The 24,732-nt window shown below is 41.0% G+C and overlaps 1 protein-coding gene across 9 annotated transcripts in view; it reads right to left on the reverse strand.

Moving 5' to 3' along the window:
* Positions 1-24,732, reverse strand: part of PCYT1B (phosphate cytidylyltransferase 1, choline, beta) — a 44,104-nt gene that overhangs the window by 5,415 nt on the left and 13,957 nt on the right. For 8 of the 9 annotated variants that reach the window (XM_010394515.3, XM_039551714.1, XM_039551721.1 and 5 more), the window contains 6 exons: positions 13,931-14,030; positions 12,498-12,614; positions 9,208-9,359; positions 8,213-8,291; positions 4,947-5,089; positions 2,560-2,748 (listed from right to left, as the gene is read on the reverse strand). In XM_010394515.3, coding sequence (XP_010392817.1) covers positions 2,560-2,748; positions 4,947-5,089; positions 8,213-8,291; positions 9,208-9,359; positions 12,498-12,614; positions 13,931-14,030 — 780 coding nt within the window. The remainder of the gene's footprint in view (positions 1-2,559; positions 2,749-4,946; positions 5,090-8,212; positions 8,292-9,207; positions 9,360-12,497; positions 12,615-13,930; positions 14,031-24,732) is intronic. The other variant, XM_039551736.1, reaches the window with a different exon arrangement.

Below are 24,732 nucleotides of genomic sequence, written 5' to 3' on the forward strand. Positions count from 1 at the left end.
TGTTCTAAGGGCATTTTAGGTCCACGCTGCAGACAGGTGGTGTGGCCTAAACACCATCCCCAGGTTCTAGTTGCAACCTGTCTTATCTGAGCCCCTGCTGATGTCTGAGGTGATGCAGCTATTTGGAAGGCAACCTTCCCCGAGTGCCCCTGTGTGCTGAGCAGAGGGAAGCCAGCCCCTTGAAGGGACATCTCATTTGAAGGGACATTTCTGAGGGAGACTGGCACAGAAACCCTGCCCTGTGAGCTGTGCTTTCTCTCCACTGCCCTCAGCTGTAGGTGCCTGCTTGTACATGTCTTGAGAGGAGGTGGAATGGACACCTGCACCCTGGAGTGGTGTCTCTGCCATTGGGCCCTGTGTGCCAGGCTGCGTGGTGGTCCTGTCTCACATCACAGAAAAGCTTCATGCCACATTAATCATTGTTTCTGACCCCGCTGTGACTCTCTTGCAGAAAACATATGCACAGGGGATTGCACAGGTGGGCAAAACTGCCCATGAATTATAGACATCTAGACATTTGAAAACTGACATTTTGACCTCTTTCACAAACGGGTGGTTTTTTTGTGGGTTACATGGCCCTTACTTTTAGAAAACTGATGCTAGCATAAAGTGTATTATAATAATTATTTGTGAAATAATAATAGCATATTAATGGCATGCAAATTACTGATCTAGAAATCCAACATGCCCGTAACGATTCCTGTACTTTTAATGTCAACATTAAAAGCAACATCTAACAGTGATAAGGCAAATTAACATTAATAACAGTTTTGACACTAATAGTAAGTTATCATTATTTTAAAAGTCTTTCCTGTTGCCAGGGCTCAAACTGATTTTAAAAAAGCTACACCACCTCTCAGCTTGCTGTCACTGATGCTCTTCCTACAACACTGTGAAGAGATTTCACTCCTGTTGTTCTTAGCAAAAGTCCCTGTGATTACACCAGACTTCCTACTCTGTGGTCAAACACTTACTCAGAAAACAAGAGTTTCCAGATTTTAAAAGACCTTTGCAGAGCACCTTTTCCTTAATTGAATTTGGTAAAATGTTTTATCAGCAAAGGTTTTTAAAAATGCCATTAGTGTGCAGTGTTGAGTGGGTAGAGTCAGGAAATGGAGTCAATGCTTTTGAATTCTTCTCCTCTCTCTGCACAGCTAAACTCACCTCCTGTGGCTTTCACGTGCTCTGTTAGCATCAGCTTCAGTTATTCAGCACCTATGGCCACAGGACCATCCCACATGGGGAACACACACCAAGTTCTATGGGCAACAACTCACAGAGGAAGCTTCATGTGGATGTGGACAATGCAGGAAGACCTGAGCATTTCATCAGAAGAGTTACCTTCTTGCTCTCCCCCAGGAACATGACAGTGTCCATGAACAAACTGTTAAATAAGCTCACTGTTCATGTGGCTGGGGCCTGTGTTGTTCACTGCCTTCGAATGGACACAAGCAGCTGTAAGATGACAAAGTCTCTGCTCTGAAGCCTTCACAGCCTAATTTTAGGTTTTCCTCAACTGAGTGTAATCAACATGGCAAGTCAGTGCAAAGATGAGAACTCCAGTAACAGACAGGTACTGCATGACTTGGTGGCACTGAGTTGTGACACAGCACTGATGTGAGCTACTTAATTCACAAAAGCTCTGTGACTCTTCCTATGTGTTTGTTTACAAACAAAAGCTCTGCTAAGTTCATTCCAACAGAAGGAAATTCTTTTTCACTGAGAGTTTGCAAACAGAGCAGCGTGTCTGAGATGGTGCCTGCACTGGAGGGTCTGGGCTTTCATCCCAACACAGATAAATTCTACATTCCAGTTAAGCTTTGTTACTGGTTTCAATGCAGCAAAACGAAGTCATACAAGAAAACAAAGCTTCTTGAGGTCTGGCATGCTATCAGAACTGACAGATGGGGGCCAGGACTCTTTTGGGGCTCTGAAGTGCCACCAACTCACCAGCTGAGTTTGGTTTGAGAAGGTTTCTCCCCAGAAAGATGCTGTTGCAGATTCTCAACTGCCTGTCCAAGGCACTTGGGGACCATTAGTAAATGGGTCTGTGAAGCCAGCACATACCAAGCAGAGCTTTGCAAGTGCTTCAGTCCCACCTGAGCCTTCCCTGCTGTCAGTAGTTTTTGAAGTTAGAAAATTATAATCTACTGCTGAATACAGAGCATGAAGAGAACTACTGAAAAGCTTTTCAATGGTCCTGTTTTCCCTCACTACCTCCAGTGTATATCCCTGACGTCAGAGTGGTTGCATTTAATGCCAACAGGGCCAACAGACTGTATTGGCCTGTTTGCTTGTGTGGTGCTCTGCTGAACACAGTACTATGTTCAGCATAACACCTTCAGAAAATACAGATATCCCAAACAAGCAACAGCCAGAAGCAGCAAATCCTTCTGTTGCAGTATTGGTATGCATTAATGGCTTCAGCAGCCAGGTCTGCCATTACCTTGCTGTGCTGGCTTTTGAGACTAAGAATGCAGCAGAAGCATCTGCTCTTGACCTGTGTTAGAGAGGAGAAATAAAAACAACTCAGACTTCCTGGGATGGCAGAATACCTACCCAAGCTCCATCAGGTCCAAACAGCTCTAAAAAGTTGCCAATAAATTCCCTGGACTTTTCCTCCCACTTCTGAATGAGGTCATGGCTCTTCTCTTCCACCTTGTAAACAAATTCTTTTGACTTTTCCTCCACATTCTTGACTTTTTCTTTCATTTTGTCCACTTGGTTTTGAAAGCGATATTTCTTCTCCTGTTTTAAAAGTGTGTTCAGAGATTAATAAAAAACTTGGAAATAATCAGCCACAAACAGTTGATAAGACAAAAAAAATTGCATTAATGCATCCTAATAAATATGGCCCTGATTAGCTATTCCCATGTTATTTTTACAAATGCAAGTTTAACGTTTGTGGAATTTAGTGCAGAAGGTACATATTGAAAAGACTTCCTGTGTGACTACTGTGTTTAATCCACTACATGAATCTTTTCTGTATTTTCAAACTGAATGCACTTTGAAAATGATATGAATCTTGTGAAGGATATGAGTGAGAAATGAACAGCTCAAAGTTAAACAGTAGGCAAAAGGCAAATCTCCCTAGGTTTACTAGCAAATGCTGCTGACTTGCCAGTCTAGATGTTAACTTGGACCAAAATGTCACTTTGTGTGGATTTCTGCAGAGCAGAAGGAAAACTCTCATCAACTCTGAGCCTGGCTAATACAGGATCTTCTGGCTGCAACACAGGTGTGTGTAGGTCAGTGGCCTGTGGCCAGCAAACTTCATAGAAAAGAGAGCAACTCCTAATTGCTAAGTCACACAGAAAAGGAGAGACACAGAAGATAATATTACAGAGCTCCTGGCAAAAGCTTCTGAAATACTTCAGGATTAAAGGGGTTTTGTCTTGAAATGCTTGTGTGCTCCACAAATTTTTGGTACAAGCAGATAAACAAGATGTGCTCTTGAAGGTGTGGTGGTCTGTGTAGAAGCACAGATCACTATTGGCTTTTAATTCTCTGTTAACTCCATTTAATGGCCACTTAAATTTACTTTAAAAACAAGCACTGTAGTGGGGTTTATTCTAGCTCACAAATCACTAAAAGCACAATCTTTGCAGGGCACAAGCACAAACAAAATCCCCAAGGTCCAAAGAAACCAAACTCACTCTGCACCTAGAACGTGATCAGCCCTTCCTTTAATGAGGAAACCAGTGCTCTTCTGCCTTGTGAAATCATGGGCATTTAATTTTGAAACACAAACAGTCTCTGGTGCAAATCAGCATTTCTGCATTTAAATTACTGTAAGCTAAATAACCAGATGTCAGGAGGTTCTTCAGGATACAACAGTGTCTGAGACGGGGTGGGGGAGGGGGAAAGCACAACTTACACAACAGTATCTTAACCTCACAGATGCTAAATAATAAATTTGAGAACCTTCAAGGCATCCAGCATGCCTTATTTTAATGGATATTTGCAATAGTGATCCTTCTGGGTGGAGTACTTACAAGCAGGATTTTTTGAAGGTGTAGAAGACTTTATAAAAAAGCACAGTGAAATAAATATTTATGCCCTGTGATCTGGGGTTTATCTGCCAGACTTCAAAATAAGAAAGAGATAAACAGAAACAGATAAACTAAACTCTAATGAAATAACACAATTCAGTCCTTCACAAGGGGGTTTCCAAGCTCCAGGGAGGGAAGGTGAGAGATCCTGCTGTGAGCCATGTCAGTCACAAGGGAGATTTCAGTTATGTGGGTTATCTTGAGGTTTAAGTCAAGACTTGAAACAGAAAATGAAGGAAGGTAAAGTCTAATTTCTGTGAAGTGTTTACTTCTCACTGGAGGGGCAGGTCTGCATGTGGAAGATGAATAATCTCAGCAATTGTTTCACATGGCACTCTTGGCATTGTGGCTTCTGAGCTCTACAGCAGCATAATTTATACACCAGCTTCCTAGCATACTTCTTTCTTTTTGAAAACCATTTTAGCATTCCGTAGCAATCTCACTGCTTTGTCATTGGTTTTGTTAAGAGGTTTTTTTGGGGTTTTGTTTTGTTGGTTTTTTTAATCCTATCACGCTTGAGAGAAACTTGGGATTTCAAAATCCATGCTCTCTGGGCTGCCTTCTTGGAATAGGAATAAAGAAAGAAATTGTGTGTTGGGTGAGTGGTTGAGCAACCTCTGGTGGGAGGGTGGGCTCCTTCCTAGTGTGTTTTTGTCACCTACAGCTCAAGGAGGAAGGGGGAGCAGCAGCTTTGTGAAAAGCGTAATATGGAAATGAGGCTTCTAATTAATAGGAGCAATTAAAACTACCCTCAGTGTACCAGTTTCTTTTTAAATTAAGTTCTTTCCAGCTATTTTAAAAGCAGCAGGAGGAAGATACTATTTCTTAACCTTTACTTTACACTCAGGATGCTAGGAGAGAGCTTGAGGAGCAAATGCAGATCAATGTACTCACATTTATAAAACTGACATTCAGCTCTTTGGCGGTGTATCCTCGCTGGAGGTTGCGCCGGGCATACACGTCATAGTCCCGGACGATCCGTGTGATGATATCCGATGTGGAGATACCTTCGGTTCTCTGCGTAGGTACAAACATTCCTGAGAAAAGTGGGAAAAGAAAGCCTGCTGATAAAGCTTGGCAGGACCAGGCGCTGCAGTAGATAGCTGAGGATGAACACAAAAATGCCTGACCAAAGGTAAAAGGCTTGCAGTTCTGCCTTATTCCTAGTTCTCTCCTGTTCTTTCTGTCTGAGTTTGGGGAAGGCAAGATTGCTATACTATTAATTTTTTCTAAAGTCTTTAGAAAGACTAAAAATTTCCCTCTGTACAGTATCAGCTGTGGTGTGGAAGTTATTAGACTGGCAGGGGCTCCCAAGCCAGGAAGGCCAAGTTTCACAGTTGTGGCAATTCACTGAGCAGTTCTTTCCATAAGCATAGCCTTTATTTAATGTTATATAAAGGAGCAGGGACGTTTGCTGCTCTCCTTTATTTCTACTCCTGTGCTGCACCATTTGATAGACTTTGTTCTGCTGAGTAGAACAGACCAGTGTCTGGCCTTGACCAAAGCCAGGAAAAAGAGGCATTACAGTAACTGGAAAACACCCTGGAGGTTCCAGTAGTTTGTAACAGGAAGGTGAAGTGTAATGGTAGTGTTTTGTGTCTACCCAGCCATGTCAGTGCTCTGACAAATCAGAGCATCCTCCCTGCTCTGACAAATCAGTCCCCAAGAAATCTGGCCATTTATCAATACTGCTTGTATTTTCCTCAACACAACTGAGATATATGTGGCTCTCTAACTGCTCCTCATCAAGGCAGGAGCACCTAAACTGTTAACACAATTCACAAATGTAATAGTAGCAAAGTGCTGGCACACCTTGCTTTAGTAGTTATTTAGAGCTACAAAAAAATTACTACTATCACTTATACGGAATTGCAACATGAAGCTGCTGATGAGAAAGAGAGAGAGAGAAGACTGGAGATGGTTTGGGAAAAAAGAGGTAGTGCTTTGTCTTAAAATGGTGTTATAGCTACTGGCAAATTAATCCTCACATGTTCACTTGAAGTAAGCAGGCATTGGTAGCTAATTTTACAGGGTTGGAAAAAGACTCGGAGAACGAATCAAGAAGCTTAGCAGTCTCTTGTGACTAAATGCTATGTGATATTTTTTCTTTCTGATCTCTAATTAATACCCTGCTAAAAAAATAGATTACTTTAATCATGAGCAGACATGTTTCCCCGATCGTTGCTTTTCAGGCTTGCAGCAGTCACTCAGGAAACTATTTTTGGAAGTGGTGAAACCTACTTTGAGCCAGAAACCTTCATAGATAGGAGTTACAAGAATACATGAACAAAATTTAAACCCCACCTTTGTTAAGCTGAAAGTTGAACTGTAGGTGAACATTACCTTTAGCCATTGACTTTGCTTTCATATGCTTCATGTATTGGACTGATCCATGTTTTCCAAGCTAACTGTTCACAGATGTGCAAAAGTTTAGTCAGTGCACTGTTACCCAGCTCACCATTGCCTATTCACCCTCCCACCCACTGAAGACAGTGGGGAATTGGGAGCCCATGAGAATCTACCCAAGGAGCTCCAAGGTTCACATCTGCTTTTCTGCTGTCCAACAACCTGATGTGGGAAAATGGGAATACTGGAACTACAGAAAAACGTGCAAATGTATCAACAGTACTGGTCTATTTAAAGCAAAACCCCTAGGACAAAGGGGAAATTCATTATTGTAATAATGCTACTCTGGAGCATTAGGGACTATTACAGCACTAGATCTCAAAACTCATCACAAGTAAGTTAACATTATTCCCAATTTCTATGTAGCAAAATTCAGCCATACAAGACTCAAGATGCTTCTCTGGTATCTCGTGGTGACAGCCACAACAGACCATAAGTCCCTAAAGCTGCAAGTCCATATTCTCTTCTGCAAAGTTTGAGTTTCTCATCGAGTCATGTGTGTACCGCACCCATGCCCAAGGACAGCAGAGAAGGGTGTGCCACGTTTGAGCACTCTCACACCCAGTCTGGTGTTTGATAATTAGGCAGGATAATTGATCCAGTGACACCAAGAGCTCCTGTCATGTTGTCCTGTGCACTCAGTACCTTACAGAATAAAAGGAAAATAGCTGCTTGTCCAGGATGTGTGCGGTATGTCCCTTGGTGACCCAGTCTTACCAGAGGGGCCTTTTTTCACTGCCTACTGAAGGAAGCTGGCGTTGGCTCTGAAACTGTAGACAGTTGTTCCCAAAGGAGGGCTGTGGGTCTGATACCACAGGGAGGTTCATAAGTGGAAAAAGATCAAGAACTGCTGCTATAAAAAGCTCACTCCTTCAGCTCAGGTCAATACCTGGTCTATAGCTGTCATTGTATAGCTTGGGAAGGTCACTTTGCATGACATACTACCATCAGGCAGATTGCTCTGGAAATTTTTCAAGCCTCCAATATACATGTTTATGCAGAACAGAAAGAGGCTGGATTTGCCAGGGTTCAAAGCAGCATCTCCAGGGAGCCAGAGAAGAAGGATGTGATTTGTTCCTCCTCCTGCACTGTTCACTGTGTTAGGATAGCTACTGCTGGCAAACAGTGGCTTGATGTTACCTCCTCAAATTTAATTCATCTTCCTTGAACCAAAGAGATACAAACTCCTAATGAGTTCAGCATCTTCATGTTCAATGTAATATGGTAGTCAATAAAACTGCTAAATAGTCATGGTAAGTTAATTACTCTTGATACTGATTTAAACCCTCTGGCAGTGTAATGAAAAAGACCCTCAGTGCAAGTGGATCCTAATGGCTCCTGAAGGTTGCCTTTGCTTGCCCATATTCAGGACTGGTATGTGTCAAAGAGCCATCAGTTTGTGGTTACCAAAAACTAAAGCTGGCTGGGCTGCTGTGGAAACTGAACTCATTTTCATCCATTCAAAAGTCTCAGTCAAGCACCACAAAATTGTTTTAAAAACCCAGATGGGTCTATTTTGTGCTCAATCTGAATGGTTTCCTTGGGATTATGGTAGGAATTCAGCCAAGGATATCCCTTGAGGTTTTTTTCAAAGTGAATCTTTCTGCTCAAATCAGCAGTACCTACCATTAGGGTGCAAGACAATGTGATATTATCTCTACTGCTTCTCTCCCAGCAGTTGTGGTTAAAAGACAGTAAAAGAATTTGAGCTGAGGCTGAAAAGGAAGGTGCTAAAAATGTAAAGCTGCCCTTACCTGCCTCCTTTATATGTTTGTATACATCATCCGATCCAGCGGAAGAGTACGGGATGTCATCATGTGCTACGAAGTCAATCTGCCAGTGAACAGAAGAATAACCACATCCCACCATCACTAAATTTTGGTTCACTGGGGAATTGTTATAGAGAGTTATCTCTTTTCTTGACTCCAGCTAACTTGCTTTTGACATTCTCATCCTAAAGCCATCGCCTAGTATATTGGACTAGATTTGGGCCTGCAACTGCTGTGTTGTATGATCAATTATGAAAAAACAGAAATCTTCTCTCCAAAAGCACTGCCACTACCACATCACTCTGACTGGCTCAGTGTGATATTGCAGTACAAAACCCAAGACACATACTCCTGCTTTTATTCCTACTGCAGACGCAAGTGGTGAAGCCCTGGCTTTCAAAACCATGGAGGCAGGATAATTGATTTTGGATCCTTAGGGCTGTGCATGTATACATGTATACCTAGCACTGTCATGCTGTCATTTTGTCACCCAGTGATGAGGACACTAAAATACATCCTAGTTAATTATGCTTTTGTTAGGATTCATATATGTTGCAAGGCAATCAATAGCATGTTGAGGACTCTATCCTGCCTTTTAGAGGGCACGTGGTATTTTTACATATTGCACCTGTTGCTATTAATAAGAAACATGCCTTTAATTCAGGACTTCAGTCACTAGGTGACAACTTTCCTGGTTCACCATCTCCTTTTCTGAAAGTCAATTTATCAGTAATTTTTTCACTGTTATTTTACCCTTCAGAAATCCCAGTAGAGAAATCATCTCAGCATATTGAGAAAAAAAGGCAAAATAAATATAACGTTTTCCAACAGAGATGGAGGCAAGGAATGCTATGTACCTGATTTCAGTGGCTGGAATTAACTGAATTAAGTAATTTGCTCCACCTAACAGAATTTCAGACTTGCTTATTCTCAAATGTCAGTCTACAAAGGGGAAGGGTGAGATAAGGGGAGAAATGTACCTTATGTTTTTCAAGGAACTCAGGTGTCAGTGTCCAGGGTGCATCTCTGATGACCTCATCCACATAACGACAGTGTCTGAGGGCTTCATATCGCTCCGTTTCATTCATCACAGTGAAGCCTTTGAATTTATGAGTTAAATCATCACTGCAAACTAAAATACAGATGTATGAGCAGAATGGCTCCACATTCAGTAAAATTAGCATGACCAGGAGCTGATTACTCCTAGATAAATCCACTAAGCACTTAATTTTTAGCTTAGTGGTTTTTGGGGTGTTCCAGGGCATCTAAGAGCTGTGCTTGGGGTTGGCAGATACAACTGTGTAATAACGAGAGAATCTTCTCTTTCTGGAGCTGCAGCCAGAGGCCAAGTAAGATATCGTAGGACATCTCAGGTGGTATCCTTTACATGCTAAGGTAAAACAATCCCCAATCTAGTGGGGATTTCATGAGCTGTGTTATTTCAGGGGTGATGACCAATGCTTTAAAACCAATCAAAGAACACAGCGTGGACAATCACAGAGTGCTCACTAACTCCAGGTATCACAAAATGGTCGAGGCAGGAAGACCACTCGACATCACCTAATCCAAACCCCCTCCTCCCAGCAGAGTCAACTACAGGTTGCTCAGGGCCATGTCCAGTTGAGTTTCCAAAGATGGAGATCCCTCAGCCTCTCTGGGCCTCCTCTTCCTGCTATTCATTTTTATGTAAACAACACTCTAAAAGGTGAATTTGCCAACAAAGCTCAAAATCATAGTGGGAGAGTTTCTCATTAAATAAACCCTGATGGAAAACAAGTCATAGAAAACTTTATAGGAATCTGCCTCTGATCTTAGCTTTGAGTTCAGCAGGTTTCACAGAAAGAGAAGTACAGCTTGTGCCATGTTCAAATGGGAAGCTGCAGAAGGAAGCCCCAAGGAAAGGACTGGGAGAAGGCATATGCTCTAGTGAAATGAGCAGAGTTAAACATCCAGAAATCTTGCATCTTTAACTCTGGATGTACCAGTACTTTGTCACATTGCTTTTAAAACGAGGGGCAGGAACACCCACATTACCAGAGGACTGTAAAAGTTAGGTATTATCTTTCTACCCACATAATGTTGTGTAAAAACTGGTGACCTTCCCCACAACCATCTCTGTCCAACATTATAGCTACAATAGTTATTTGACACCCCACCTGGAATAATGTGATACCCATTTATAGCCAGTGGTTGTCCTTCACCACAGGTCAAACCTATGCCTTTGGATCTCACTTGTCTGTAAAAGTACTTGACAAATGATAAACGCAACATTACTAGTGCTGCAGTGAAGTGTGAGAGTAGCCCTATAGCCGCTGCTTCTTTCTAATCTGAAAACATCAACCTATCAGGCAAGCTGCGGACAAAGATGCAGTCTTTTTTTGAGATCTGAAATGGATGTTCTTGCCATGATGGTCATTAAGGACTTTTAAAGTAGGAAAAATGTAGAAAGGCTTTGATAGCCCTGAAGCTTGTGCAAAATTCAAAGCCAGATAATAACATAAGTATGAATTTCAGCAAGCAAAATGCTACTCTATCCTATTATGTCAGTTGTGATGCCTGCTGACAAGAAATTTAATGGTGATCAAAGCATTTTCAGTAGAAAGATCCCTTCAGAGAGTGTATTTGTATTTATTTACAGCCTTTATGACATCTTTAGGCTACCCTCTCCTGGAAGAAAAGGTCTACCAGAATTACTGGAAAACAGCAATTTTTGCTTGAATTCTGAAGAAAGGTTTGATTTTATTTTCTGGTTACTATTTGTTCATGTACAATGCAGACACAGTATCTTTCTTTGTAATTCTTTTGAATCTGTTATCCTGCTCTAATGACTGATTGGGGAAGGTATAAATGTCTATTTTAAGAAGGAAAGTGATCTTAGGCCCAAGTAATTGTCTTCACAACAAGAAATAGAAGGGGTTGGTTGTGATGCCCAAAACGACATATGATAGCGGTGCTTTTGCAGTACAAACTGTATGTGGGTGTGGGAAGGTGCCCATTTTTTAAACATGCTAACACACAGTGCCTTGTTGGGAGCAGGTGCTGATGAGTTCTGGCTGCTTTGTCCTTCACTCCAAAAATAAGGGCAAAGTGAAGCTATGGCATGTATTTCAAAGGAGCCAGGCTTTTGTCCCAAAGCTCCTTCTTTATCTGGAGCATCCCCATATCCTTTAAAAACTACAATGAAATGTACATAACTTGCATTTTTTTAAACCTCACAGTCCTGCACCTCCACTTGCTGCTTCTGCATGTTGCCTGGCTCAGCAGGAAAACCAGAGAATCCTTAATGTTTCCTTCCTAACAAAGGGACTTGTCCTTTACCTCACAGGAAGCTCCATGGGAATCGACACAATTAATAAACTTGAGTAAAACAAAAAACCAGGTTTTATAGTAAGATTTTGTTTTCCCTCTGTGTTGGGTCTTTTTCCCCCCTTTCAACTGTTTGGGACAAATAATGCACCTTTATAGTATCTGAAGATTGCACTCATGTTGACTGTAAAGCATTTGAGCAGCTGAATGAAGGTTGCTGTGAAATGTTTCTGCAAGGAATAGCTCAACCCTGGAGGTGCAAGAAAAATGGAACCAAACTGCACATTTATGAGGCTTCATGAGAGTAGGGCTTGCACAGCCAACTAGGCAGGAAAGAGCAACCCTCCTCAGGCACAGGCCAACTGCTGAACAGCTGTTAGCCAGGCACATAGCAAAAGAAGAAGATATTCATAGCGAAAAAAAAACCAACAAAGTAACCTGCCCGGGGACACCTGTGAACTGAAATTACATTCCACTCATGACCTACATTTGGGTTTTCAATGATAACTGGCTAGACTTAGCTTCTGTGATGATGCTGAAGGCTGGGTCTGGACCTGGCAGGCAGAGGTCATGGGGCTGTGCCTGGCTGGTGAAGGGACCAATGAGCCAGAAATAAATAATGGTTGTTCTCATTCACTCATCTCCATCTTTGAACAATTTTGAGCAAATAACTGAAAAAGGTAAATTATTCATATGGAGCTATTTTAAGCTCAGAGCCATGCAGGCACCTGCTTTAACTAGAATGGGAATTGTGCCTGTGCTGCTGAGGGCAGAATTTGACTTTCACTTTAATTGATGCAATTGTAAGATGTAATTCAAGGCAAACCACCTATAGAAAGCCCCTGAGTGAAAGTAGCATTCAAGTCATAGTGTATAAACAGCTGGGGGTGGGAGCACAGCAATAACTCTCTGATAGTGAAGCACAGAAGCAAAAATTCAGTGCAATAAATAACTCTGATCTTACCTCCTACTAATAAGTAGCTATTTGGGAATAGAGTTTTGGCTTGCATAAGAGCTCTAGCATGGCCAGCATGGAAGAGGTCAAATATCCCATCTGCATACACTCTGACAGGTCTGTCAGCTGTGGAGAAAGAAACACAACACTGATTTTTCAGACCCCAAACAAGTTGCACTTAATTCTACTGGATGGCTTTTTGTTCCCAGATCAGATGATTGCAGAGATTTACCACTGTTCTGATATTCAAAAGCACCACAGGTGAACCTGCAGTGTTTGATACTGCACATTACTTGTTCTTTGTACTCTGCAGTTTTCTCTCAGACTTACCCTATTTATTATCATCCATCATCCCCATACTCTAATTTAGCAAAAATGTCATCTTTCTGCCTCATTCGGAGTTCCACCATATGTCTTGTTCTTTTCTCTCTGCCTTTCTAATCAGTTATGCCTTATGGATTTTTTCCCATCATCTCCCTTTCCCTCCCCTCTTGCCTTGACTAGCTTTTTTCCACAGCTTACTGCTGTAACAATTTATTGCTTACCTCTTCTACATAAACCTTTCACTTCCCTTTTTTCAGACTTTCCCCAAGTTCTTCTCTTTAACGAGCCTATAATTTCTTTTTCTCCTGCTATCACCCTTGTAACTCTTTCTGTACAGCACCTTCAGCAGCAGCCTCCATATTGAAAAAGGACTTGCTTTCTCAAATGACATGCTTTGCCACCTCCAAGCAAAAGCACAGTGGAGAAGAAAGCAACAGAGCTTCAACCTCCATGGATTGTGTTTCAGTGACAGCAGAGAGATGTCTCTGCAGTCAGGATATCCAAGGATCCATGGGAGAACACTGTTCCTTGCAGAGCTGACTGGAAAGCTGCAGCTTGTTCCTATAATGTGTACATACTTTAAAAGCTTATTTTAAATAAATAAAATAAGTAAACAAAGGCTTTTTAATAACGTCTTGAAATAAAGGGGGTGTTGAAGCATGCATATGGGACTTCATGTGAAGTCATCCTGCTTCCCCAGCCAAATCACAGATGCCCGAATAAAGAAATTGGCAAATAACCTTTAAGGCCACTGAAGGCCTGATGTGATCAACAGAAACATGAGTGAAAAGAAGAGTTTTCCAGCATACAGAGGCAGTATGAGACAAGAATCCAGAAGGTAGCTACTACATAACACAATTTTCAGGCTGGCAAGCCTTCCTTCCAACCAACATCTACAAAAACATCAAACTCTAACTTGAAATGTTTTCTCTTGTTGTTTCTCTAATAAAATATAATGGCTCTGTAGTTGATGGTTTCTTCTCCATTACCCAACAGCACAGACATCAGGCTTTTGCTTTTGCGTAGAAGGCAAAAATAAGCATTAATTAATGTTTGTATGGAAGAACCAGTGCTTTGGGAATGCCCACTATCCTGTGGACACAGCTCTCTCCACATACCTGGTGTTCCCAGGCGGGCTTGTGCAATGGTTAACTTCTCATGGGGGGCTTGGCACTGACAGCTTGTTTCATCTGCAAATGGGGCAGGTGCCGTCAGCGTCTGCAAGGAGGAAAGAAAACGAAGAAAGTAAATTTATTTTCACCACCAAGTAGTTATAAAAGAACCATTTAACTGTGGCAGAATGCTGTAACCAGACTTCATACTAGCTTGCTCTCTGGAGATTTTTGCTTTTTGGTCACCCCTGAGCATGCACAATTCACACAAGGTAAAATGGTGAGGAAAATAAAGCTTTTCAAACATGTCATGTAACTGAATTCTTTGTCTCTGTTAGAGAAGCTTGGTCATCTTTGAGGTGGGTGAAGGCACACAATTTTTCTGTTTGCAGAATAAAGTCACGTTGGATGGTGTGAGCACCTTAACCCTTCTCAGCGACTCCAAAGGCCCAAGACGAAAAATATATTTTGTCAGCTGTAAGTAACAGCTGGGAAAACTAACTGGAACTTAGAAAGCTGCAAATGAGCCACCTCTTAACAAGCACCACTTCCTGCCACTGGCATCTGTACAGATAATTGGGAGTAGAGGTTGTTTAGTTGTGGTTTTAATCAGACTCTCCTATAATTTCGAGAAGCCATTCAAAATAAAGGCAAGGATGCAACCTTAAGTCCCATTTAACAAGAGCTGACTGAGCTGCAACTCCTTTTTGGTCTGACACATTCTGCTATAGTACTAAAATACTCTAACTGTGATCAGAGCACCACAAGGGTACTTGCTCTGAGGAGCTTATAACCTAAAGACATACGAGACAGAGTGAGGATGTGTGAAGACTGACGTGGCATTATCTGTCAGAAAACTTGATTACTGAAATTGTATTTTCTGCCCATGCCTATGTAGGAAGTTATCACCCATCAGACCCTCAGATATTTATCATCTGCCATATGGTCTTACAGGAAAAAAACACACTTCTACAGCTTTTGGCTTGAAATCCTTATGAAAACATAGCTGAGTTTTGGTTTGCTTTGTTTTTCAGATGAAGTGGTGGTTAAGAAAAGCCGAAGGAAATCCGTCAGTTTGGCTCCACCATGATTTAACTGGGAGCTCATGGCTGTGCAGCTGTGGCTCTGTTGGGTTTTGAGAGTGACCATTTGATGTACAACTGTCACACGAGTTTGAATACCCATGGTTGATCGTAACAGAATCTCTTTTTTCCTTTACATTGCTTTTTCAGATTTTTGATGCTGAATGATTAATCACTGAGCATTTAGCATTCTTTAGCATCCCTGAGACACTTTAGGGCATGTCATGCCTAATTTCCGCTGGTTTGTTGCATGGAAAGCTCAGAGGACAGCAGTAAAACAACAACGAAGACTTAAAGATTCATATACAGTTCTTTCTGCTGATTTGCTATTCATTTTGTTTACTGAAAGTAATTCAATTTCATGTAGGCTTCTTTTTTTTTCCTTTCCATTTTTCTTTCCTTTTTTATTTTTCCATACTCTCAAATGTTAAAGGAAATCACCATCGTTAGCATCTTCATGACAAAAATCACAGCATCTTTGCACAGACAAGGTTAAAAATGGAGAAACTATGACCAAACCCAAGTTTTTGTCTGGGTTTCATGGATGGGAACTGTTCATCAGGCCACCCACGCTGCACAATGTAGAACATTACACATAATCATACAGTGCCAGCTCTTTCCTTTATTTTCTAAATACTGTCTTTTTGCTTCTGGCTTTGCTATTGCTGGGTGCTAATCTGTCTTTTTATCTCCAAGCAAGGTCAAGCTACACGGCAGCCCATACAGCCTGGTTCCTGCTGAGATAAAGAGAAAGGCAGAAATGTTAAAACAATAATGGCTATGGTCTGAGGCCTGCAACTGGTAATCAGCTCCTAGCTTGGCAGAGGCTGTTTCCTTGGATGTTATTTGAAGAAAATAGGCCTGGTTTGCAGGAAGATATCTCTTTTTCCCCCCAGGCAAACACAGTGGTGCTTTTCATCCATGTAACCACCTTTGCAGCACTGAGATTTTTCTTTCAGTCTCTGCTCAATGGAGAACAACCTCTATTAGCTTCCCATCAGTCCAGCTTTTATAAAATGTTCATCATTAAAGCTCACTTTACAGATCAGGGCTTAGAACCAGACCTGTCAATATTCCCTTTACTCTCTGACCTCTCAGTTACTGGATACGAAAATACATCAAATGCAATAGATTAAAATCAGCCATATTCCATCAAAGCCATATAGAGAAATGCATAAACACCATGTGCTGACAGATCAAAGGAAATCTACAGCAGTAGCTTCCAAATGACTACTATTTTATCTGTCCTAAAAAAATTATTGGTAAGCTTAACAAAAACATGAGTAAAATGAGACCATTTGGTTTGTATATAAGCCCATAAGAAAAAATATTTCAAGAAATTATTAAAACCCAAAAATAATTTATCAAACCTTTTCAGTTTGCATATAATTACTGGTATTCCTTCCAGCTTCTTGACAGAATAACTAGAATTGTGAGAAGACAGCAAGTAATTTATATAGCAGCTTTTCCATTTTGGTTAATTGATTAAAGTACTTTTGGAAGTCTGCTATAGTTTTGCCAATAATCAGATGGTTAGACAAAGACTTTGTACTTCTGTCTTTCTCTGACAGATTTTTCCCTTCATCTCTGCCTTCCTTATATTCCAGGCATTTACATTTTGCAATTAGTCCAGCAAGTGAAATTAGCCTTGTATTTTGGAGCAAGGTAAGCTCTGGAGACCTGCAACATCCTGTAGTAATATGTGAGAGAAAGCTTATTACATGTCACAAATGGAGAAGTCATTGTAATATTAGGACTTATTAATGATAGTTACTTTAGAAGATGATAAAAACCTCTTGCAATAAGAGTCCTGTTTCCTGGAAATGAAGACAGAATTCAGTAAAATGAAGGTATGTGAAACCATCATATTTAGTAACCCTTGCATATTAGAAGCTGTTCATCCTATGAGAAGCTTAAATAATGTCTTGCTTTCTAGGAAATTTGCAAAAGATCTGAATGATGTTCAATAAACTTCAGGACATTAAAAGATGGAAGGTAGATAATGGGGGCTTTCCCAGCAAGCACCTCACAGCTCCATTTGCACCAGCAACATCTTTGGAACCCACAGCTCTATTTGGTGAGACAGTAGCCAAGAGGAGAGGGCACAGCGCGGTTGGTAGTCCTGAGCTGGTTCTGGGGCCAGGACACTTCATGAAGAAACCCTACATGAGAGCTAGAAGCAGCTTATTTTCAGGTGTATCTTGATGCTGCCTTTTTATTATCACTCTTCACAGTCTCTTAGCCTGCTGTAGCCATTTAACTTAGCTCCTAGGCATAAGATAAACACTCGTGTTTCTAATGATTAAAAGGGAAGTTGCTGGTGTTTTGTAGAGGCAGAGGAGTCCTACCACTGAAATAAGAGGTCAAGAACACCTGTTCAAGCACCTACACACTCTCTCTTTTGTTTACAGCCTGTTGTGTTATTTTGCTTGCTTTCTGTATGTTCAGTAGTTGGGTTGGGTTTTTTACACAGCAGCAAGGAAGACAGAAACATTCTTTTAAGTAGGCAAATGTAGACCCACCCATGTCATAGTGCACCTACCATTATAACTCTGCCTGCAGGGTGACTGCAAGAAACACAGCTAATGGAAGGAGCTACTGCCTTTTTTTTTTTTTTTTTAAGTCATGCAATTACACTACCTTCTCTCCTCTTGGTAAAGTTGTATTGTCATCTAAGATTTTGCCACCGACAAAGGTCAATGAAATTTCAGATCATGAACTGGTACAGCTACAGAGGCAACACTTGATAAAGCAGGCTGGACCTGTGCTCATAGCAGAATTAAACGGGCAGGGAAATTCTGTGGGAGGTCTGATGCTGTAACCACCTTTTGTCTCAGAGGCTGTATTTAGAACAGGTAAGTGATTTCAACAGGTAAGTGGAACAAATCACGTGGGTAAGGTCTACTCATATGAGGAACGATTATTTTGGGAACCTGCTCCTGATGTTGGGAAACAATAATTATAGAGCAAGAAACACTGACATCAGTTTCAAGGAATATTTAAAAAAACCTATCAAAACTATTGAAAACTAACTAAAAATATGTGCCAGGTTTCTGAGGTATGAACTTTTCGTACGATGAAGGACTACCAAAGCCTTCTCTTAGAGGCTCAGGGAGCAAACATTGTCAAAAATGAAAACCATGTTTTCTCCTACCTGTTTGGGTCAGCAACCTTGACCCAAATAGGTAAATTTATGAGCATTTAAATTGTAATTGAATCTTACTGGTAGTTGTCTCCTGGTAAACTTTTCACAAACAGTTCTAATATTAATGCCAGAATCAAAAAAAGTCTAGCCTGTTCTCCCACAGTTCTGTGGACTCAGGGAGGTGGATGTGAACTAAAAATATGGCAAACTAACCTTTTAAGAACAATAACGTTAGCATTCTGTTTGCATGCATTTCAAATTATCTTAGTTGCTCTTTCTGGGCTTTATCTTCAATCAAATACACTTTGTTCATCATTAGTATTAAGTCAGTAATGATTAAGTGCAAAATGCAATTAGAAATTGAAGATACTGCAGAGGAAAAGAAGCTTCCACTGCCTTTTCAAGAAGCACAATGATGTATATACGTAGAGATTCAGGGATTATGAAACTAGAACAACTGTTATGTAATCTAATCTAATATTTGCAAAAGGCCAAATAATTTTGTGACAAGATTCCTGCATGACAGCCATGACTTTTGACTGAACTGGAACACATTATTTAGAAAACAATCGTAGAGGTAGGATGGGCCCCAAGTCAAGCAGAGTTCAAGTGAAAGAGTTGCCAATGAAGCACCTCAACCTCCATGAACACCAGCTGGAAGCAAAATGCGGCAATTTACCCACTTAAACCTGTTCCCCTGGCACAGCTGGAAGGAGCACTGCATGCCAGTGATCCAAGCAGGACTCACTGAAAGAGCAAACTGCACCTAGGGAACTGTACAGCCCGTGAGCCCGGATGTTCTCCTGTCCTGATGGCTACAGACAGGAAAGCTGCCAGATATCCCATCACTGGGGAAGGATATGCAGCATTCCAGTGTAAAGATGTTTGTGGCTCCTTCAAAGGGGCACTGGTTGCCGATCATCAGCCTGCAGACACCATCTCAACGAGCCAAACTCGCTGCGGGGCATTTGCAACTCAATGCCCAGTGGCAAGTGCTTGCTGGTCCAGGAGTAATGCTGAAGGTTGGCCATGGTCAACAGACCAAAAATGTGTAACCACTGCTCTAGTGCCACTCTGTGTTTTATTGATCAATTCAGAAACAAGAGATAACGTCAGCTCCTGCATTTTGAATGTCTATCACGCATTTCTTTTTACTTGTACATTACTGTATAGAATCACAGAATCATCAAGGTTGGAAGAGAGCTTTAAGATCATCCAGTCCGACTGTCAACCCAGCAGTACCACAGTAACCCCTAAACCACTGAACCACACCACCCAGTGCCAGATCCAGATGCCTCTTGAACGCCTCTGGGGATGGTGACTCCACACCTCCCTGGGCAACCTACTCCAATGTCTGACCACCCTAAGAGTGAAAATATTTTTTTAGTATCTAATCTGAATCTCCTCTGTCTCAGCTTAAGGCCATTTCCTCTGGTCCTCTCACTACAGGCACAGCAGAAGAGACCGGCTCCCACCTCACTACACCCTCCTTTCAGGCAGTTGTAGAGAGCAATGAGCTTCCCACTGAGCCTCCTCAAGACTACACAAACCCAGCTCCCTCAGCCATTCCTCATAGGACACATTCCAGACCCTTCACACACTCACTGCCCTTCTCTGGATACACACCAGCACCTCAGTACCTTCTTTGAAGTGAGGGGCCCAGATCTGGACACAGTGCTCAAGGCATGGCCTCACCAGTGTTGAGTAAGGGTGACAATCACTGCCCTGGTCCTGCTGGCCACACTACTGCTGATATAGGCCAGGATGCCACGGGCCTTCCTGAACACCTAGGCACATGCTGGCTCATGTTCAGCTGGCTGGTGAGTAGCCCCCCCAGGTTCCTTTCTGCTGGGCAGCTCCCAAGCGACTCCTCCCCCAGCCTGTAATGTTGCATGGGGTTGCTGCGACCCAAATGCAGGACTCAGCACTTCCCCGACTGAGCTCCTGCTGCTGTCCTCAGCCCGTTGATCTCTCTGTAGATCCCTCCTACACTCAAGCAGATCAACACTCCCACCCTACTTAGTGTCATCTGCAAATTCACATCAGCTATACACCTGATATATGGCTAAAAGAACCCAACTCTGCTTTAACACAGGCAAGGGTTAATCTTCTGAAAGCAACTCACATATATAGCTAAGCTATTGGGTGAATTTGGCCCAATAATCAGTCTACTTGTGCTTCTTTATAGAGATACATTTATCAATTACTTTATGTCAGATGTACAACAGCATTTTGTATAACCCATTACTCAGAAACAGAGCTATGAAGAAGCAAAAAAACCTCAAACCTTTTCTTCCTCCTGCACAGGAGACACGTTTTCTGCAGTTCCTCAGCTGTCAGCAGAAAAACCCTGGGAAGATCTATTTTCCCACAGGGAGTGCAATGGGCTTCTCTACAAGATCCCTGATTCATCCAGTGCCTTTCTCAAGAGGTTTTCACCTTACACCGTCTGTTTATATGTGTGTAAAACAGGAAAGCAGATTACATGGAAACAAAAGACACACTGGGATAGACAGTTCTGGCTGTACTGAATGTTTGTGCATGATTGTGGATGTGTGAGTATACACTACACATATTCCTGCCTGTGTAGTCAGTATTTCCCTCCTAGTTCTGTATTTCTTCTGCTCCACATCCACGCATGTGCTGAGTTCTTTTTACATTTTATACATATGTTATATTATAATGTTGTCTATGTTCCTGAGGAGGGAGCAAAGAGAATCTATTTACAATGGATTTCCATTCCTTTTTAAAGATGTGATACAAACCTTTGCAGTAATGGCAACAGCACAGTTTAAGAAGTTGGTAATATTATCCTAATAAAAACTCATTCTAAAACATCATTTCATTTGCAAGCACGGAATGCAATATACAGAATGTGATGTTTTCTCCCTGTGTTTATGTGTCATTTCTGACTCCTGAAAAAATATTTGCAGTTTTGTGTATCTGACAAATATGTAGTGCAACTTGTATTTGCAGAAACTAGCATTTCAGAACATATATAAACTGCATGTCCTCTGACGTAATACAGGGAAATCTAAGTAGATTTTTCATGTCTGTAGGCAATTTTTTTTTTTTTAAGTGCAGCAAAAATTGCTACATGTCCCTAAATACAAACCTCACTTGGCATGTTTTTATGGGTTTGTGCTTTTATATAGTAGCCAACATTTACGAAAATGAAAGTTAATCCAAAGCAAAACCCGAACTTCTAAAGGACCAAATAAATATTTAGTCAAATAAAGTAATTTTGGGTTCCTTAAATTTAATATTATTTACATATTTATCTATGCTTAGTTCCACAGTGAAGTAAACAGATGGCAGACCCCCTGTCATAACATCACGTGGGAAACAGATGTATGGGACACTTTTCAACCACAATAAACCCCCCCTACATTAATCATTGGCTCCTCTGATTAAAATTGCATATACCTTCCGGTGATACAGGAAAGATGAACATGAAGATCTATGAAAGCTCATGGAAATAAAATACTGAAATGATTCTAGAGGTTGCATCAGGATCTCTTAAAACATTCCTTGCAAATACGAAGGGATGAAAGTACAGGAATCCAAGGCATGCACACTCTCCTCACAATTATTTCAGATTTTGTGTTTGAGTTCATTGCTTAACAGCAGCAACAAGGAAATTGTCTAAAGGAGTAGAGTGACTCCTTGAACCATTATACAGCTCCAGTGTGTGAAAACACTAAAATGTTCTCCTCTTCTCCTCTATAAAATAAGTGTTTTCCAAATGTACTTGAATCATTTGAAAAAAAAAAATTAATTCATGTACTTTCATTTCTTCTAAAATATCAAGAAAATAAACAAAATGGCTAAAGCAGCTGATACAGAAAATTATGCAAGATCTGTCATCTTCAATTGTACCTGAGTCTCATTCTCCAAAGTGTTGTAGATTCAGTGGCCCCAAGATACTTAATACCTAATTCCTATTGACCTGTAAAAGCCCGTAGCCTCTGAATCTCACAACACTACAGAAGTAAATCTGGGCTTTGGAGCAGTGCTGGGATTGCAAGGGTGAACCTCAAATGGCCCTGCCACTTGCAGTGCCTTGGCAGAACATGTTTTATCTGCCATATGGATAGACCAAGTATCCAGCTAGTCTGTCCTTGCAAGGATGATGGAAAAAGCCCCCAACAAACTATTTGGGTACCTCCACACAGGGCCCCAATGCCACTTCCTGTACAAGACGTGAGATCTGGCCACAGTTCCAGCTGCCTGAGAACAGACATCCAAGGGTAGTATGGATGCCACATACCCTTGAATAGCCCAGTATGTCTGGGATAGCACTGCCTAGGGCAGAGCAGACACAGCAAAAAGCACTTACCTGCTTCTTTACGTCATCTTAAAGATAGATTCACTTTAAATTCATGAAAACTGCTGCTTAATTCCTTAGTTAAACTAAGAGCTTGCCTTACTTAGGGACCTTTTTAGTACTGATGCACGCAGACAAACCCTAAGGGCAGGATTCCCAGACTGAGATCCACAGCCCCACAGCACTCTGCAGCTTACTGAAAGTTATCCAGGGACAACTGCCATACTGTGAATGTGTGACATGATATGACCAGAGGTCATGTTTATCCCACGGAAAACAGTGAAGGCCCCCATGACCAAATCATGGGTATTCTGGGGCTCAAAAATATGAATGGGACGGCAGCAGATGAGAAAGTGGCCTAATGCAGTAGTTTGGTCCAGATGAGAAAAGGGATACGTGCAAAAGAATACAAAACAGGATTGGAGAAATGCTATTTGTGAGGGGTTTTTTCTTGACTACAAAACTCATAAAACCACCACTATGGATAAAACCTGTGACTCTGATTGGTTTGTTTCTCTGTTGTGCATCGAGACCAAGACACATGGGTCACTCAGAGAGACATTCTGGCATTAAGATACATGGAAGTTGAGAACATAAAGAGGGCAAATACTAAGTCAGAGATGGAGCAGAGGAATTGACTGAAGCAACACAAATGCTTATTAATGCTCCAGCTGGTTAAGAAAATGCACTGAGTGTCTTGGGAAATAATTAATGGTAATTTATAATTACAACAGTACCAGGCACTGGAAAACATCAGGTTTCAATACACATTGAAACTTACCCGAGAACTGCCTTCCGTGACCCGTTTTCCTGATCTTTGAATGACACAGGTTCTTTAGTCCTAATGTGACAGTTCCTGACAAGCTAGCAGGCTTCATAGCCTAAAATCGGGGGTCTAATGGCAGATATCCAGTAAAAATATTCACAGTTTTAAGGCTTTAAAGAAATAATTCCCGTTTTAATTAAAAGGAGGACAACAGTTTCAGAACAGAAGCAACTCCTTTTCACCTTCTAAAATTTGAGGTGATTCTGAAGTCCCAATTCTCAACAAAAACTGCTTCCTACAACTTAGCACATATTAAGAACCTGAAAGCCCAGATAATTAATTTTAGAGATATGTAAGAACCAATGAACAGCATTAAAAAGTCATCTGTAAATATCACAGACTTATCACCAGTTATATCATTCTGAGGTACCAAAGCCATCCTGAGGTCCAAACAACACTAAAATGTTACCTGAGACACCCTCTTTCTTTTACACTAATAATCTAGGTGACAAGGTTACTGACCCACCACTGTACATGTTGCCTTCAAAGGATGAGATCAGACCAAGTACTGAAGATCTTAAAAAAGATCTGATAGGAATTTGATGTTATCAGATCATCTGTCAAGGGGTGATTCACTTTAACTCTTCAGAATACCTGCCCTTAATTTTCCTCACTTCAGACATCACCTGGCTACACTTGTTTGCCTCACTCCCTCTGCTTTGAGCTCAGTGTATTGCATTATATTTCACCAGGCAAGATTTTTTTTTTTAGCTTGAGGATAACACAGTTCTGATGACTGATGAGGTATCACTTCATAAGGACACACTTTCCTCAAATATTTATTCAAAATGTCTCCATTGTCCATTATTGGTACTCAGAAAGATCTAAAAACTCATAATGAATTCCTGTTTCATTCATGTACTCTGTCACCTTAATTTCCACAGAAATTATACTGGAATGCATGCTACTGTAAATACTGGAATCATATTGTCACTTCTTTCTTTAAAATCTTTTAAAATGTCACACTACACAGAGAGATATATTCAAACAGGTAGTTATATCTGAGCTTTTGACAGAGAAATCTTAGACAGCCTGTACGAACACACTACAGAAACTATACCTGAGCTAACTTTCCCTATTAAAACTGCTCCAAAAGCTTTCCATTAACAAATTAACAGTCTTCTTAAAAGCCGAATCTAATTATAACATGACCAAGAAGAAAACATTAATTTAGGTCAGCTCCAATGACTGTTGCTATTTCTTGTCATATCAGAACAATGTCTCAACTACAGTGTTGAATTTAATTACTGAAGTTTGATGTTTAAATATGTTTTAATTAGCACTGAGACTGAATTCTGGTGTTAAATGATCAAATTTCCAGTACTAAACTGTTGCATACATCATGGATTGTCACATCTTGACACTGCCTCCACAATTCTGTGACTGCATTTATGTATTGTTATTATTAATTTTCTACCACCTTGCTAA

Source organism: Corvus cornix, chromosome 1 (assembly GCF_000738735.6).
Source record: "Corvus cornix cornix isolate S_Up_H32 chromosome 1, ASM73873v5, whole genome shotgun sequence".
Lineage (NCBI taxonomy): Eukaryota > Metazoa > Chordata > Aves > Passeriformes > Corvidae > Corvus > Corvus cornix.